Source organism: Nuphar pumila, chromosome 2, assembly GCF_984573655.1.
Source record: "Nuphar pumila chromosome 2, dmNupPumi1.hap1.1, whole genome shotgun sequence".
Classification (NCBI taxonomy): Eukaryota; Viridiplantae; Streptophyta; class Magnoliopsida; order Nymphaeales; family Nymphaeaceae; genus Nuphar; species Nuphar pumila.
In genome coordinates, this window is record NC_143250.1 from 88,828,903 (window position 1) to 88,848,164 (window position 19,262).

The 19,262-nt window shown below is 39.6% G+C and overlaps 3 protein-coding genes across 3 annotated transcripts; 1 reads left to right on the forward strand and 2 right to left on the reverse strand.

Moving 5' to 3' along the window:
* Positions 1–9,865: 9,865 nt before the first annotated feature.
* On the reverse strand, positions 9,866–10,276 carry LOC149846000 (histone H3.2-like). The gene has a single exon (XM_089997818.1). It carries the CDS (start codon positions 10,274–10,276, stop codon positions 9,866–9,868), a length of 411 nt encoding a protein of 136 aa, XP_089853944.1.
* A 3,564-nt stretch (positions 10,277–13,840) lies between these two features.
* Positions 13,841–14,241, forward strand: LOC149846001 (protein TUB21). Its single transcript, XM_089996114.1, is given in 1 exon segment — positions 13,841–14,241. A coding segment is annotated over 1 exon segment (318 nt). The 3' UTR covers positions 14,159–14,241.
* On the reverse strand, positions 14,195–16,450 carry LOC149846002 (tubulin beta-6 chain-like). Its single transcript, XM_089990136.1, has 3 exons — positions 16,057–16,450; positions 15,673–15,942; positions 14,195–14,448 (listed from the first exon to the last, which is right to left on the reverse strand). Exons 1-3 carry the CDS (start codon positions 16,448–16,450, stop codon positions 14,195–14,197), a joined length of 918 nt encoding a protein of 305 aa, XP_089846262.1.
* Positions 16,451–19,262: the final 2,812 nt, after the last annotated feature.

Consider the following 19,262-nt stretch of genomic DNA (forward strand, 5'->3'; position numbering starts at 1 on the left):
AAAAGTTTATACTGTTAACTTAGAATGGATCGGAAAGCGCAACTTATCGGATGCGGCTATGGACGATCCTAACGACACTTCAACGGAAGTCGGTGGTCGGCGTTCTCCTCAACCAATTGATGCCCTCAATGAGCCTAGGCCAGAATGTCAAGAGGTGAGCAGGACCCTTGAATCCTAGAAATGGTGAGAGACCGATAACACGTAGGTAGTCCTCATCACACTATTACAAGTCTCCTATTTATAAAGAGATCTGGAGAGAGGTCCACAATGGGCATACATGATAGGGGTAGCAAAATCTGACACGACCCGACAACCCGTTTCTTAGGCAGGTTCGGGTTTGGCTTAAACGGGTTCGTGTCGTAAACGGGTCGACCCGCCTAACCCGTTTATTAAACGGGTTGGGTTTGTGTTAGGGGTATGCCAACCTGGATGATCCGTTTAATAAACGGGTTAAGTGGGTGGGTCAACCCATTTACCCGAACCCGACCCGCCAACCCGCCCGCCAACCCGTTTACCCGAACCCGACCTGCCCGCCAACCCGCCTGCTAACCTGCCAACCCGTTTACTCGACCCGTTTATTAAACGGGTTAACTGTGTCGTGTCGGGTTACCTGTTTAATAAATGGGTCGGGTTCGTGTTTGCCACAGCCGACCCGTTTAATAAACGGGTCGGGTTCGTGTTGAGGTATGTCGACCTGCCAACCCGCCGACACGACCATGGACAATTATGCGACCTCATAACTGTCTTGTAACCCCCAAAACCCAAAAGCCTCTCCCATGTATGTTCCTTGATGTGCCAATGTCAATATGGGTCACATGCAGGTTGAATCTGATTCGATTCAAAATTCAACATTCTCCTACTTGACACTTCATTGAGGTTCATTATTGTTTCTCGATTCATTTTTTATGTGGGTTCACATGATATCCTGTATCACAAGAATGAATCATACGAGTCATAGAGATGAACACCTCTATATGAGATGTCATATTTTCATGTATTACAATATTATTCATTTTAAGTGTTTAGCATGTTAAGAATACCTTTATGAACAGGTTATACTTTAACCCATTTTATTGATCCTTTTAGTATTGTTATTCTGTTATTCTCTATTCACAAATGAAAGACACTTTACAAAGAATCAATAATGTATAAAACCATAGAGAATCAATTTTGTTTTATAAATGTGATCACTTATAATCATAATATATTGTCATATATCAGGAGAAAACAAATAAACTCATCCTCCTTACATGTTGAGAATATAATCCCGGTATTAGCCCTTTAGTAAGAGGATTCGCAGTCATTTCTTTCGTATCGATTGTATCGATATACATTAAATGATTCTTAGTCATTTCTTTAACAATAAAGTACTTTAACTCCATGTGACGATATAAGGTGAAACTCTTGTTGTTATCCGAGATAGACATAACTGTTTCATTATCATAAAAGATCTTCATTGACCTCTCAATAAAGTCCATAATACCAAGACCTATAATGAAGTTTTTAATTCATATGGCCTAAGACAAAGTCTCATATAGAACAATAAATTCTGCTTTCATGGTGTGAGCTACAGTTGTAGACTTCTTTTTGCTTTTTCATGAGACGATATCATATGCTAATAAGAAGACGTATCCAGTAGTAGACTTTCTACTGTCGAAACATTCTCCTAAGTTTGCATAAGAGTATTCAACGACCTCTAGGTGGTCAACATATTTGTAAGTCAATATATAATCTTTCGTTCCTTGCAAATAGCGGATGACCTTCTTCGCAGCCTTCGAGTATGCAATGTCAAGATTGGACTAATATCGACCAAGCATCCCAACAAAAAAATTGATGTTTAGTCGCATGCAGGTATGTGCATATTGCAAACTCTCAACTGTTGAAGCATACTAGACACTTGTCATTTGAGCCTTTTCATTATCATATTGAGGACAATCCTTTAGGCTTAATGCTTAATTTATCCTTTTTTACTATTCTATATCCCATATCTTTTAAAAACTTTAAGGATATAAGATTTTTTTAGAGAGGCCAAGTACGCCCTTAGTTCTATTGCAACGAAACTTAATTTCAAGAATATAAGTGGTCGCACCCAAATCCTTTATATCTAAATAAGAGAAAAAAAATTTGTTTCATATAGCTTACCAAAATCATTAATTATAAGAAGAATATCATCAACAAAGAAAACCAAAATTATAAACTTACTCTCACTAGCCTTAAGGTATATACACTGATAAATAATATTTTCAGAGAATCCAAAATTCAAAATCACTTTATTGGACTTTTTATACCATTGGCGTGAGGTTTGTTTAAGTCTATAAATTGATTTTCTCAATTTCCAAACTAAATTGTTTGAGTAATTCACATTAAAGTTAGGAAGTTATTGCACATATACCTTATCTTCCAGTCCTCCATTCAGGAAATCTATTTTCACATCCATTTGATGTAGCTCTAAATCAAAATAAGCTATAAGGGTCATGATTATTCTCAATGATTCCATAGTTGAGACCAGAAAAAAAGGTTTCATTATAATAAATGCCCTTTATCTGAGTGAATCCCTTTGCAATAAGCCTAGCTTTGTATATTTTCACTCACCCTTTAAAGTCTGTTTTGGTCTTAAAGACCTATTTACAACCAACAGGTCTGACTCTATCAAGTCGAGGTACTAAATCTCACACTTGGTTCTTTGCCATAGATTCAAGCTCTTCTTTTATAGCATTGATCCAATGTGATAATTTATCACTATCAATGGCTTCTACAAAGGATAAGGGATTATCATCAATATCTATAAAATTATTGAACTCCTGTAAATATACTATATAATCAGGATAGATATCAGATCTATTGGGCCTCGTGGACTTCATACTGGTGTTACAAGTGGTTCAAATTGAACATTTGTATCATGTTATTGTTTCACATCATCATCAACAACTTGTTCTACTTGGAATTGATGCTCATTGATCAATTTTTTCCTAACATCATCCAAAGGGATAATGATCAGGAGAATTAAGATTCTTTTCTTCGTAAGTATGGAAACTGAATCCTACAATTTCTCAAATATAAGACTTTGAGATTAATCTATCCTAATAGAATTATTTGTAAAAAATCTTGCTTTATCTATTTTCATTATTTGTAGTGTATAAAATAGATAATAAAATTTAAAGCCTTTTGATCTTTCTGGATAACTAATAAAAAATCTACTAATTATCCTAAGATCAAATACTTTTATATGTGAGATATAATTTAGCTTCAGCTGGACATACCATATGTGCATATATGACAAGGAAGATTTTTTATCAGTCCATAACTCATAAGGAGTACTTTGGACAACTTTCGTAGGAACCTTATTTAATATATGCACTATTGTCCTAAGAGTTTCACCTCACAAGGTCAAGGGAAGGTTGAATGATTGAACATCGCTCAAACCATTTTCTTAAACATACAATTTCTTCTTTTGTCTCATCTTAGTGAAACGATCATAATATTCACCACCTCTATCAGACCTGACCACTTTTATAACTTTACCGGTTTATTTTTTTACTTCTTTTTTGAAGTCCTTAAAACCCAAATGACTTCAGATTTCTCAAATAATAAGTAAATATACATATGATGTGAGTAATTATTTGTAAAGGTGATAAAATATTTTTCACCTTTGTAACACAGGAAAAACAGTTTGCAAACATCTGTCTAAGCAATCTCTAATTTTTTATTGTTATATTTAGCATCCTTCTTATATGTGTTAGATTGCTTAGCCTTTATGTAGTCAACACATGGTTTTGTATCCATGAAGTCAAGGAATCTAATAATCCATTCTTTCACAAGTCTTTGGACTCTTTTTATCGAGATTTGTTTTAACCTTCAATACCAAAGCAAATAGGATTGATCAAACTTTAAACCATGTTTATTGTTAATCATCAAATTTTCAACAGAGTAAGATTCTTGGATATAGAGTTTGATTATCAAACGATACGATCCATCACACACATATGCAAAACCAACATGAATAGAATTTTTAACAATAATAATCTTAGAGTTTTCAAAATTAAATATAAAACCAAACTTATCAAGTTTTTAAATAGAAATTAGGTTCTGACTATAGGATGGAATATAAAATGTATCAACTAAATCTAAAATGAATTCAGACTCCAAAATAACTCTATAGGTCCCAATGTTCTTGACATGCGAACACATTTTGTTTCTTGAGAATATGCTTCTTTTATGCTCCATTAGTTTTTCTTTGTTTAGAAATACTTGTAAAGAGTTGGCAATGTGCACTGTGGCACCAAAATCAATCCACCAACTATGCAATATAACATAGATTATATTGGACTAATGAGAAACAAATGATTTGTTACCTTTCTTCTTGAGCCATTTCTTATGCTTTTGGCAATCCACCTTCTTATGTTTCTTCTTTTTACAGAAGAAACACTTTATAAAAGAACCTCTAGACTAGGATTTGATATTTGTCTAAGAGTTAGAACTCTTCCTAGGGGTCTTCTTCTTGCTTTTCTTCTTGAAAGAACCTTTCTTTGTTCCAAGCATATACTTTCCCTGATAAGAAGCCATATGTGCGTATTGCACCTTCTCACCCTTCAATCTTTCTTCCTCTTCAACAAACTTGGTCAAGAGGTCATTAAAAGACCACTCATCATTATGTATATTGTAGTAGATTTTAAAGGGTTCATATCCTATAGGCAACAAGATCAAAATAAAATGAATTAAGAAGGAATTCCAAAGAGAGAGCTTCATGTCATTCAGTTAAGATGCAATGTTCTCCATTTCTAAAATGTATTGTCAAATGTTATTATCTTCAGAATATTTCATAGATACTAATTTAGACATGAGAGTATTGCGAATTAAGCCTCAATAGCTCTCAAAAATTCCTTCACTGTCCTACAGTGAATGATGCTATTTCGAATATTCTTAGTCACTAGAGATTGCAAGAGCAATAGGCTAAGCCTATTCAAGCACTCTCACTTTTCAAAAGCAACCTTCTGATCGACTGTACTTTGCTCTGTAAGAATGGGAGGTTCGTCAGTTTTTAACGTTAAATCTAGGTCCATATATCTCAAAGTGAATAACACTATTTCTTTCAAATCCAAAAAATTAGATCTGTCTAAAATGAGGATATTACTAGAACCGTCAACGATCAAAGAACCTAGTATTGCAAGAATGAAAGACATTACTAAATAATTGTTCATACAAGATTCATATTGAAATGGTAAATGTGAGACTCTTTATTATTCACCTTAACTAAGACAAACATAATAAAATCATTATCATTTCACTTTGGTAAAAACAGTAACACTCAGAATTATTTTGTATTCTCAATTCTCAAAGAATTGACTTCAATTGATGAAACTAATAGATTATGTAACCAGAGACAATTCAACACTGGACCTTTGGGTATGAATATGTTTCATGGGTTATGTACACACCCACTATTACACTCTGTGTGAATTTAAAACATAATGACCTACCTTTGGGTAGAATCATTGTTTTATAAAACCACACACAATCGTAATACCAAATATCGCTCTCAACACGATCAAAAGAACCCTCAATCAACACCACTTAGGTTACTTTGGTGATATCAAGAGTGAGTTGATCAAAATCTTTTTTTCGTAAGTATATATAAAAATGTCACAACACAAAAATATTGCTTACATTCATAATCACATGCTTAAATAATCATGGATAACTTAAAACAACATAAAACATACCAAATATCATGCTAAAGTCATAAAAAAGTATAAGATTAATAATAAAGATATGTATTTATGAGTCATCTCCAAGATTGGAGTCTTAAAATGACTTAAACGAGTTCTTAAAGACCTTGAACTGGTCACTAAAAGGCTTGAACTGATCACTAAAAGCCTTGAACCGATCACAGAAACCTTTAACTAGTCCAGAAAACCACTGAACCTATCAGGAAAACACCTGAACCGATCCCAAGAAGCCCAAACCGGTCTCAAAATATTTGAATCGATTCCAGAAAGGGCCTAAATTCATCCAGACAACACCTGGTCCAGCTGGAAACCAAATCTCGGGTTTGAAACCAGGTCCCATCAGGTCAGGCACAAACTTGGTTCACCCAGAACCTCTAACGGGTCTTGGTCACGAACCGGGTCCAACAGTATTAGGTGTAGACCTAATCCACCTAGTCCCACCAATGATCCACCCAGTCCCACCAATGGCTTTGGGTATGGATCGGGTCCCGTTGGGTTGGGTGTAGAGCTGATTCACCCGGTCTCGCCAATGGGTCTGGGTTTGGATCAAGTCCCACTGGGTCAGGTGTAGACCCGATCAACTCGGTCCCTCCAATGAGTCTGGGTCTGGATCAGGTCTTGCCGAGTCGGTTGCTGACCCGATCCACCCGGTCATGCCAATGGGTTCGAGTTTGGATCGGGTCTCACTGGGTTGGGTGCTGACCCAATCCCGCCAATGGGTTCAGGTCTGGATTAAGTTTCGTCGGGACATGAGCAAACCCGATCCACCTAGAATCTAGGATTGGGTATGGGTTTCGATCAGGTTTGCCGCCCTAGTCGGGTTTTACTGTAGCTGTTATAGTAAAACCCAATATCCCCCTTCCTGAAACTGATATTTATTATTATTATTATTATTATTATTTTATAATGACCCCTCTGTCCACCATAGAGAACAACAGTCGCCACCACCGGTCGACCTCAACCGTTGATGGCGATGACTGGCCAAACACCATCGTCCATGGCCATCTGTCAGTGACAACAGCCGATAAGATGGTCAAATGGCTGGAGGGTAATGGTTCTGCCCCCTCCTCTCGAGCTTCCACCACCAACAACCTCCACTAACAGTCATCAGTGATGGCCCCCCTCTGACGGCCGAAAATCGTCGAACCCAGTCATCGGCCGATGACTAAGCCAAAGAGAGTAAAAAATAATAAAAAAATGCAACAGGGGAGGGGGCTCTCTCTTGCATCTTGCCACCAACAGCCACCACCAATGGCGATGACCAGCCTCCAGTGGCCAACCGCCGACGTTCACAACCTCCCACTGGAGATGACAACAAGCCTGACTGCTTGGTTTGGTCGAATGTGGTAGCAAACCCCTCTGCCACCACTGATAGTCGCCGACTGCCCTCCTTAAGTGGCCAACTGTCGTCAGTCGCTTAAGGGCTTGAATTGGCCTCCAAGCATCCATTGTGACCAACTTATGGTAGAGGGGGCTTTGGTTACCCGACTGAGAACCAAGATTCGGGCAACCCTGTTCGTCGACAATGACCACCTTCATACAGCCCAGTCCTGCCTCCCGAAACAAATAAATTTTTTTTTTTTTAAAAGCCCAGTCATAGCCCAGCCCTGACTGCAGCAAATAGTTTGATTTGTCCATATGAAATAGATTTTTATTAATAATTATAGCCATTTTTTATTTTATCTCAAAGAAAAAATTTTCGGGGGCGTTGCCCCCGAACCCCCAACTATCGCACAAATAAATTTTTTTTTTGCTACACCCCTGTTTGCCCCCCCCCCCTCACATGAATCCTAGCTACGCCCCTGACCTTCATCCTTTGTGGGCAACACCTTCTTGCTGGCCCTCAGATGGTGGGTTGCTGGTCAATGCTTCCCTCATCATCGTCCAATATTCTAAAACCAAATGAGAGTCCAGCGAGAGAGAACAATGCTGACAAAAAAATTGTGATGATGACACACCCACACCCAAAATGGGCAACAAATAAGCAGAGTGGACCCATTATAATATCTAAAGAAATTTATGTTAAATAGATTCATTATTCTGAAATTCAAGCCATTATATTTTATGAATTTTAATCAAATATGGATATGATTCAGAGCCTAGAAGCTAGATCCAAATAGTACTTGGATCTAGACCTTTTACTAGATTTGGATATTGATCCAGGCTCATATCCAAAACTAAAATAGATAATTTTAATGGATTCAAATATTATCCAGATGTATATTTTTTATGAATCTAGATATTTATTTGGGTCCATATTTTAGAGGCATGCTCATAATTATTAATTTTGTCTAGGGGCAAATTGGTAATTTTTATAAAAGGGTGTTTTTAGAGAATTAATACAAATATTCAAGGGCAAAATGGTTATTTCACCAACCAAAAGACATTTTTTAGAAATTAGTTAAATTATCCAAAGATAAAATAGTAAAATTACCAGGGCCATTAAAGTATTAATTAAAATAGATATTTATAAAAATGATAAGGATAAAATAATAAAAATAAATAGGATTAAAATAAATTAATAAATAAAATAAAAAGAAATAAAAATATAATAATCAAAACCATCAAATTTGATGGTTTTGACCCAAGCTTTTTAGGGTGGGACTCACCTAAAAAAGGTGAGTAACCCCCCTCTTCTCTCCCTACGACAACAAGTGGCCCTTTTTGTAACACCTAGGGGGTTGTGGGGCCCACCTGGGGGCTATAAATACCCCCACTCACCCCCCTTCTCTCTCATCTCATTTCGACTCTCCCTCTCTCTCCCTTTTTCCTTCCCTTCTCTCTCTAAAACCTAGCTCTTTCTAGATTTCTTTCTCCTACTTCTGTTGTTTTAACAATGTGCTCCACTAGAAACCTCTGCACCCCTCCCTGCTTCAACTCGGTAGTTTCAATTTGTTTGGGGGAGCCTCATTCAAACAAACCTGGCTTTTAGAACTCTTCCGGCAAGAGTGTTGTCCAATTCAAAACCCGATAAGCAAATTTGAATTCTCCTATGACATGGTCGTGTACACGCATGTCTCTTGCATAGGTTAATTCTTGAAGAGTATTTGAGACGCTTCACATGGTGCAACCACGACATGGGAGGCCTTAAATAGCCACCTCCTTATGACGTGAAGACCCTACTATCGTGCATCCCTTAGAGTGTACTTCTAGGTGCACACACTTCTGTCAAGGCATATTTACACAAACACTCATAGCACCAGAGGCCTTAATGAGCCACCCTCTTTTCTTATGAAATCCCTTACCACTGCGCACCTTTCTTAATACCCTCACTTTCATTAAGGTGCTTTTCACGACCCGCTCAAGGCACCGAAAGCCTTCTTGACCACCCTCCTTTGCCAGTGAATCCATTAATCTAAAGTCGCCGCCCAAGCACCTTTCACAGTTTACTTTGGCACTGGTGGCCTTTTTGGCATCCCTCCTTTGCCAGTGAGCCTCTCTACATGTTGTACATACATCACTACAAAAATTTTGCGGATTAGCGATGGACGATATCTGACGCTAATCCATCACTGAACTATTTAGCGATGGATTAGAAATGGCTTAGCAATGGATAGCGTCTGTCATAATTTTTTGGTCGCTAATTAGCGACATAACTAATTTGTCTCTACTTTCGTCGCTAATTAGCGATGAATTAGCAAATGTCATGATCCGTCGCGAGTCCATCACTAAATAAGCACTGATTTGATTTTATGACAAATACATATTCGTCACTAATCTGTCGTAAAAATTTAATGATGAATATGTATCTGTCTCTAAATTATGTCGCCAATTTAGCGATGGATTACATTCTGTCGCAAAACATCGACTGATTCAGTTTTTGATACATATAAATATCCGTCGAGGGTTGTTCCGTGAAGATGACAATGGAGATGTGAAATTGCGTGTAAAATAACAATTTGCCCTAATGTGCCAAAAAGCATCAGATGTACTTAAAGAGAAAACATGCAAGATAGTAAGCTTTTGCATGTTTTAATAATAAACAAAAAACATGATTCAAGGGTCTTTCACTGCTAAAATTAACAAAGTCGAATACAACTAGGGGTTAGGTTTTGCCAAAGGATTTAGCCCTGGTGAGTTTCACCTAAATGGTTTGAAACCCATGATAAAGCATCTTATATAGATATAAGTATATCAAATCAAGCGCGCTCGCCCCTGATCCTTCTAGAAAGCTGGATGTCTTTGAGCATGATGGTGACCCTCTTGGCATGGATGGCGCAGAGGTTGGTGTCCTCGAAGAGGCCAACCAGGTAGGCCTCTGTGACCTTCTGGAGGGCAGCAACGAGAGTGCTTTGGAACCTAAGATCGGTCTTGAAGTCCTGGGCGATCTCGCGGATGAGGCGCTGGAACAGCAGCTTGCGGATGAGCAGCTCTATGCTCTTCTGGTACTTGCGGATCTCCCTCAGCGCCACCGTTCCCGGCCGAAACCTGTGCGGCTTCTTGATGCCTCCATTCATCGGGGATGACTTCTGGGCGGCCTTCATCGCCAGCTGCTTCCTCCGCGCCTTCCCTCTGGTCGACTTCCGGGCGGTCTGCTTGGTGTGAGCCATTTCCATAAAGAGAGAGAGGGAGAGGCAGTGAGGTGGGTGCAAAAGCGTAGAGGTTGTTGAACAAGGTGCAGAGAGGCGGTATTTGAAGGCAGGAGAATGGTGAGCTTTGGAATTTTCTAAAAAGGAAACGACGAGTTATTGATTGCCAGATCTTTCCATTATCGATGGCTCAGAGCATGGTGTTTTATATGCACAGGGATTGATTTTGCGGATCGATGACGTGTTTAAGAAAGAAACACATTAGGATTAGCGACAAAAACATTCCGTCTCAAATGCCATTGTAAATTAGCGACGGAGTAGCGAGGAAAAAATTCCATCACTCATTCGTCGTGAAGTTGCAACGGATTTTAGGACAGAATATTATCGTCACTAATCCATCGCTAATTAGCGACGGATTTTGAGACAAAATTTTTTTGTCGCTAACTTCACAACTAATTCCAATTTTAGGGATGACTAGTTTTCTCTAGATAATTCATCACAAATTTGTGATGGATTATTTTCATCATAAATTTTCATCGCTAATCAACAATTTTCTTGTAGTGCACATATGTACCTCTACGTTTGTGCAAAACTCTACATGCGGCAGACCAATGCAACCCGCACCTAGTTGTGTGTCCTCTCATTTAATTTATGATACGTTGTTAGGCTACCAAAATCTCCTCACTATTAGAGTTTTTGATAATGTGTAGAAAAAGTACTGCAAAAAAATCACCGCATCCAAAAGTACTATAGAAGCGATGTCCAAATCTCTGCTCTCATAACATGTTTGTTATTCTGCTCTACTTGGATCCTTAATCATATTTTTATCACCTTATATAAGATCGAGGTAAGTTATTATACCAAAAGCTCACAATTTATAATGTTTAATATATTTTGAAGGTATGCATAATTTTACCAAAAACCCTAAGTATTAATTTATGTTAGCATGTCAAAAATGATTGTTTACATATTTTGATTCATGTTTACATATTATGAATAATGTTCACATGCTCAAATTTCTGTTTATATACATTGACTTATGCCAGCATGCTTAAATAATTATTGTAAGGATTGTTGTTTAGTAATGAAGCTAGGGGATACCAAAACCCTACAAGCTTGAAATTGTTATGCCTGAATTTTGGTTTATATAATAAAATATTTGGACTAGATTCTGGCCAAGGTTCGAACAACCTCTGGTGACATTAAGGTATATTGGATATGTGTACAAGATGCAAATTCATTCTTATAAAGTATAGTTATACTTATGTGGGTTTGAGTATTTCAAACCCATGAGGTGCAAAAATAGCATCAAATGTTAAAGGGTCCATGCTTACACATATACTTGACCATAATAAATAATACCCCAAAAGGGTATTTGGGTTATTAAACTCTGGTTGGCCTACAGTTATGAGAGGCACATGATCCATTTAATAAAGATAACCCTTTATACACATTTAGAACAGTATCTACCTTAAAAGGGGTAGATGGTGACAGTTTTATAAGAGCAAAAGTATCTTGAGGGGCCTCCAGTCACTCAGGTTCGGAGGCCAAAGGTTATCAACAAATAGACCTCAACTACTGCAATTAGTCTTGGATGCATCCTAGAATGATTTAGCCTTAGCGAGGATCATTCTTGGTCATTGACTACCCGCTTTGGATCTGATCCAATTAGACACTCGGGTAAAATATATTTAAATAATATATTTTCAAAATGCTTAGTTTGAATGCAATGGTAATCCCCTATGTACTAGGGTGGGCAGTAAATATCGATACAAAGACCTTCACATAAATCAATATAAAAAATATGCCTTGTTAATTCTATATTTAATTGTGATCTTTTCTGTATAATTATTTTTTGAAGCATACATTTTCTTGTTAAATACAAAATAACTTATTATTAAAATTATATTTTTATATTTTAAATTATTTGGAATTGTTTATTACTTATCAGACTATCATAAGTTTGATCCTGTTTTATGGAAAATACAGGTACAAGTACTTATTACTTTAAATAGTGAGGAACACTGGACAAAAGCGGTATCAAGGATCAAAACTTCCAGGATCCAGGGTTAATTAAAGGATTTTATTTTAAATCTTCAGTATGTACATGTTTTGTAAAAGATTGTATATATAAATTTTTTGGTTTTTCATATACTTTGATAATACACTGTTAACCCACATATGTAACATGTCTGAGGTTTCAAGTACAAAAGCTTTCCTCTATTTATTTGAAAATAAAAGAAAAGTTTTAAATTTTTAAGCATTTTTAAGAGATTAAAAATCTCGGAGAGTTACACCCATAACCCAATGTTGATTTAAAATGGATAGGGAAGAGTCACTTACTTGATTAAGCCATGGACAATCCGAATGACACTTCAGTGGAGGTGAGTAATCGACATTTTCCTCAACCAATCAACGTCCTCAATGAGCCCAGGATCGAATGTTGACAAGTGAGCAGGACCCTTGAACCCCAGAAACGGTGAGAGACCGATTACAGGTAGGCAGTCCTCATCACACTACAATGAGTCTCTTATTTATAAGGAGCTCTGAAGGGAGGTATGTAATGAGAGCTCCATAATGGACATAATAGGTCTATAATGGGTATACATGAAAAAGACCTCGTAACTTTATCCCTCATAACCCAAGAGACTCTCCCATATATGTCTCCTTAATTATGTCACTATGTCAATGTGGGTCACATCCAAATTGAATCCAATCCTGTTCAAAATCAACATGTACTTAAAAGTAAGTTTCATAAAGCCTCCGGCAACTGTGCTTCATAGAAAATCAAGGCAAGTTACTTCCATTGCCTTTCCTTGAGAGGGGATGCTTCCATCACGTTCCAAGTTCCAGGCAAGGGCCCAGTCAATCACTCACTTGTTGGCGGACCCTCCAGCACAACGTCATCGCTAGCTGGAGGGAATTAAATATCAAGTCTATTATTGCACCCATCACATGGTAGTTTGAAGTAGAGTACACACACAAGTCATTACCAGTTTACCATGGAAAACGATATATTAATTTCTTTACATCCCCACTTGATGGCACTAGCTAGCAGATCACATTTGAATCACATGCCTGGATTAAAAAAAGGGTGGTTGGTTCAAAAAAAGGAAGAGATAATCAACAAGGCAGGCCTACCACCCCATTAATCGAAACATATGCAATTGCAGCCCCATCTATTATAAAATCCAATCAACCAAAATAGAGAGAGAGACTGCCGACGGTTCATAGTGAATTAAGTGCAATTCGTTTATCATAGGTAGAAAACAGAGCAGCACCAACTCAATGACAGCTAGACCTACCCAATCAAACAAAGTAACAAAGGGAAATCAAGGGGAGCCCCACCTCATAGATCCATATGACAGAACCATCAACATCTCACATGGAATACCAACAGAAGGATAACAACAATTACTTCTAACACCAACAAGAGAGAGCATCAGCAGAAACTAGCACAACTAGGCGGCCTCCTGGGCTCCCAGCTCCACCTCCTCCTCCTCCTCCTCCTCCTCCTCCTCGTATTCACCCTCCTCATCGATGGTGGCGTCCTGGTACTGCTGGTACTCGGACACCAGGTCGTTCATGTTGCTCTCCGCCTCCGTGAACTCCATCTCGTCCATCCCTTCTCCGGTGTACCAGTGAAGGAAGGCCTTGCGCCGGAACATGGCGGTGAACTGCTCGCTGACCCTCCGGAACATCTCCTGGATGGACGTGGAGTTGCCGACGAAGGTGGAGGCCATGGAGAGCCCCCTTGGGGGGATGTCGCAGACGCTGGACTTGACGTTGTTTGGTATCCACTCCACGAAGTAGGAGGAGTTCTTGTTCTGGATGTTGATCATCTGCTCGTCCACCTCCTTGGTGCTCATCTTCCCCCTGAACATGGCGGAGGCCGTCAGGTAGCGCCCGTGACGTGGGTCGGCCGCGCACATCATGTTCTTAGCGTCCCACATCTGCTGTGTCAGCTCCGGGACGGTCAGCGCCCTGTACTGCTGCGACCCCCTGGAGGTTAGCGGGGCGAACCCCACCATGAAGAAGTGCAGCCGCGGGAACGGGATGAGGTTCACCGCCAGCTTCCGAAGGTCCGAGTTCAGCTGCCCAGGGAACCGCAGGCAGCACGTCACCCCGCTCATCGTCGCCGATATCAGATGGTTCAGATCCCCAACTGGTCATCACATCATTTTGATAACAAACTTATAATCAATTGAAGCACAAAAGCAATTGAATCGCTTAATAATGTTTAATGACTAATCAAGTTAGAATAACCATGGACCCCACGGCCTCTCCGAATCCGAATCGAAACCAGTTAGTTTGTAAGGTGAGAGACCAAGTCAGACACCTAGAACAGTTCTTAATTATGTCGTCAAACGAGGCCCTGGTTCAACCAGCTGCATATGGGAATATTGTTACAGATAGACAGTAACGACGAGATCTACTCGACAGAGAGAATTATTGCAGTGCTCCAGTACACTCCACCGTGTCTGTATTGCTTCAGCTTGACCAACTAGGCCAGAATTGACTTGGGGACCAGAGGTTTACTAACTAAACGGCTGTCAATTTCTAGTGAGAAATTCAAAATTTTGTATTGGTAAAACATGAATGTACATGGATAAAAGTAAAAGATAATAAAAGCCAAAAATATGAAAATTATAAAAATGTTTGTTCCCCCCCCCCCCCCTTCTTATCTTCTAAATGGAAAACTTAAATATCATGTTAAATTCGTATTATTGTCATTTAAAATGAAAAACGTTGTGATATTTTAAAAAATATTACGATATTTTGTGCTTTTAAAACGGGTGAGAAGATATTATAATATGTTCGAAACTAACGTAAAAATTGTCGTGACAAACACTTGCTTTTTTGGAGATTCGAGACCTCGACCTCCCATTTCCGATGAACCAGATTCAGAGCCCAGACCGAATCAAGAATTGGAATCAAGCTGACGTCGGATCAGTTTTTCAGATCCGAACCAAATCTGATTCGCCAACACTTTTTACATAGTAAAATGCTTTTCTTCTCGTCTCCTTTTACCAGATCCAGCATCAACATCTACATTTTGGTCTTGATTCACTGGATCTCTTCAGAATCCTGACTCAGATTTGGATCTATTGCAAATATTTCAAGCGTGATCCAACCCTATATCCGATCCGTTTGCACAATGTCGTATTCGCCCTTTTTTCCAAGATATTTTTTTCAACGAAGAAAAAAGTAGGGCACAAACTGGTCGGCTCACATCAACTAAAGTTCTTCAACCCAACTACCGTTAGTAGGACCGATCCAGTCTTAAGTAACAGTGACAGACGATCCAGACCACTGAATTACGAGAACACCCATGGATCTCGCCACCACAACCGACGGAAAAGTAGGATGTTATCGTGTGAGAGAGAGAGAAAGAGAGAGAGAGGATGGGGTGTTACAGCCAGGGGTGGTGAGCTTGAGGGTGCGGAAGCAGATGTCGTAGAGGGCCTCGTTGTCCAGGACCATGCACTCGTCCGCGTTCTCCACCAGCTGGTGCACCGACAGCGTCGCGTTGTACGGCTCCACCACCGTATCCGACACCTTGGGGGACGGGAACACCGAGAACGTAAGCAACATCCGGTCCGGGTACTCCTCTCGGATCTTGGATATCAGCAGCGTCCCCATCCCCGACCCGGTCCCCCCTCCCAGCGAGTGGCACACCTGGAACCCTTCACAATCCCCACCAAAACCAAAACCAAAACCAAAACCAACCAAAATTTCAAAACCAAAAAAAACAAACAAACAAGGGAATTACCAAAGGCTTTTTGGGTAACAGATCGGACCTTGGAGGCAATCGCAGTTCTCGGCCTCCTTGCGGACGACGTCGAGAACGGAGTCGATGAGTTCTGCGCCCTCAGTGTAGTGGCCCTTGGCCCAGTTATTGCCGGCGCCGGACTGGCCGAAGACGAAGTTGTCCGGCCGGAAGATCTTTCCGTAGGGGCCGGTCCGGACGCTGTCCATGGTCCCCGGCTCCAGATCCATGAGCACGGAACGGGGCACGAACCGGCCGCAGCTGGCCTCGTTGTAGTACACGTTGACCCGCTCCAGCTGCAGCTCCGAATTGCCGGTGTAGCGGCCCGTCGGGTCTATGCCGTGCTCCTCACAGACCACCTCCCAGAACTTGGACCCGATCTGGTTCCCGCATTGCCCCCCCTGAACGTGCAGGATCTCACGCATCTTGGATCGGACGGCCGATAAACAAAGACGGCGGCGGTGGTGGTGGTGGTGGTGGTGGTGGTGGTGGTGGTGATAGTGGGAGTGAGAGCAAAAAAGTGAGCTCTTGCCGGCAAATTGGGATATTGGAGGTGGTTAATATAGGGGATTGGAGTCGGGGTGGAATGGGATCCGACGGTGGAGATGGGATTTGATAGGTTGCAAGTCACATGGCATCGGTAGATGGACGGTTGAGGTTGCGATGCCCGAAAGCCATGGGGACGGCTCAGATGCGTCGGATGGGAGGGGTGGGGGGATGCTCATTTGATTTCCGCTCGTCAATTATTGGAAGACGACGAGGGTTTGGGGGTGGGTCCATTGGCCCGTCTCCCATCATGAAATAGGCATTTGCTTAGGTGTCCAGCTGGGACTGGATACTTTTTATTAAAAATAATAATGGTATTGACTAAATAAAACAGATGGATTATAGTTTGGTAAGTGAAACAAAATGCCCATGCTTTACAGACTAATTAGTAATTACCCAAAAGGTGTTCCCAAGTGTAGGGATGTAAATGGGTCGGATTTAGGATGGAGATTTTGCAATTTTTTGCTGTCCCGGATTCGACCGGATCTACTCCCCCATGTATTTAGCTGTTCCGGATCTGATCCATTTGCATCACTAACCAAGTAGGTTGGGAGTGTTAAGAGCTCACTTGGTCGATCGGGCCCGTGACCAGAGATAGTAAATGAACCAAAGATGAATGCAGCTCGATCGGCTTGGTTGTTAGCCAATTCTTGAGTGTTTCTCCATTCCCCAAACCAACCGAAAATTTTTCATCCTCGATCTGGTCTTGCCGAAAAAAGCATCAACAGATATTCTTCTGAGATTGAAGAACATTCAAAGGACTAATTAGTAATTCACTCTATTCTATAATTTCCATTATTTTTTGGGATCTTGACCAGCACCTTTCTTAACTATAGTGATATGGATTACGTTAGCGTTCAAAGTCTAAGACATGTGACAGGTCTTCTTATTTCTTGGGGTTGATTTATCCTTACGCCATGAAAATTCCATTTCTCCCAAATAAGTGGGATAATCCGAGATAATGCATCAAGCGCACAAGGTAATATCTCCCAAAATTTTCTTAGAATATCACCAATGGTTCCAGGCAGAGCCAGTGCTGATAGGTCTCTGATTCTGGGGGCTGTTTTTTTCGTGTAAATATATATATATATATATATATATATATATATATATATATATATATATATATATATATATATATATATATATATATATATATATATATATATATATATAAAGATCTCCAGTTTAAGTACTTGGTACCAGTAGTCGTGGTTGTAGGAACAATATTACTATTATTAGAGTTATAATTAATAGTAGTGATATCATTGTTATTGTATAAGAAAGCACCACCGTGGTATTTTAGGAATTAACATGGGCAGAAAAAACATTTTTAGGGAACACCAAGTAGCTGACAGTAGGATAGCTCCAAATTGTTGCACTCTTTGGATCTCTTCTGTTAGGTAGTCTGTCAAGAATTTAGAGGCTCGGCCTCACCCAACTGATAAACCGGTTTCCCCTCCATGAATGTCAAAAATAAAATAAAATGCCCCCACCTAAGTTTTGCACCTTGCCTCGAGAGAATGTAAATATCTTAGAAGAATCTTCCTGAGAAAATATGAGGGTGCTGGTAAAACTTTTGGGATTCAATATAAAAAAATAAAAATAAAAAAAATGTTATGTCAGGGCAATAGCTTTCTTGTAGTAGTAAAGAGTATAAGAAACCCTCTCCAATAGTAACACTGGGCTTGAGATATGTTACAATGATCAATTTCTTTAAGGTAATGATCACCCCTCATTCTAGTGAGAGGGGTTATTACACACTACCTAAGGAATACAACGGGCCAGCTCCACTACTAACTTTCTATTAAGTTTGTATGACCATTCAACACGTAAATTGTGATGTCTAGAAAAGCTTGATCTGCTTTGAATAAGAAATATAAAGTAGAAATTGACCACCAAGCTGCAGATGGGAGGCTATATAATTCACCCAAAATGTTTCAAAATAATAATTTGAAAAATGATAAAAATGGTATGCCTAAACAACCATACTCTACCCCCTTAAATAGATGTCAAAAGGTTGCCATTTTGAATGACACATAAAGTCATGACTATTTAAGGAGAAAGGGCTAATGACCTATTGGAGAGTCGTGACCCTTAGGGTGAGTTTGATTATCTCAATCTCATATCCAAAGGTCTTAGGTTGCAGGAGCATGAAGACGCGGCATGCGCCCCATGCCAAAATCTGAGGTGCCATCAAACATCATATCTCAAATTCGAGGCAGCTAGGATTTGATATATACTTGCTTCTTGTGAGACAAAGGGAAGTGGGGTGGTCAAATTTAAAATTCAATCTTAAATGAGCAGTGGATCTTGAAATTGAAAAGATTCAGACAGCCTTAAAGTTGTGATTCTCTGTAGTCAAACAGCATTCTAACTTTTAGAGACTCTCCAAAATCATGCACCAATTAGTCATGACTGTTAAAATAAAAAATAATTACATAAAATTCAAATAACAATTATTTTGAAATTTTATATAACAAATGCTTCCAGATTGAGTGGCATAGGCTTACTTTTTCCAATAAGTCAAGTGCAGCGCGATGGTCCTTCCTTACCACCACAAGCTTATCCGATCGCACTATCACGTGCATATAATGCTTCACAAACCCACCTAATGACCAAAGGTCGTGTACCAACACCTTTTCATGTGCTAAATCATTTTCATTGACCTTGCACACCACCCCGTGCACA

Coding starts and splice junctions, on each gene's coding strand:
- LOC149846000 (XM_089997818.1), bottom strand. CDS start 10,276: ATGGCTCACACCAAGCAGACCGCCCGGAAGTCGACCAGAGGGAAGGCG.
- LOC149846002 (XM_089990136.1), bottom strand. CDS start 16,450: ATGCGTGAGATCCTGCACGTTCAGGGGGGGCAATGCGGGAACCAGATC. Junction 15,943..16,056: donor GAACTGCGATTGCCTCCAAG/GTCCGATCTGTT, acceptor GGGATTGTGAAG/GGTTCCAGGTGTGCCACTCG. Junction 14,449..15,672: donor CAAGCTCACCACCCCTGGCT/GTAACACCCCAT, acceptor ATTGATTATAAG/TTTGTTATCAAAATGATGTG.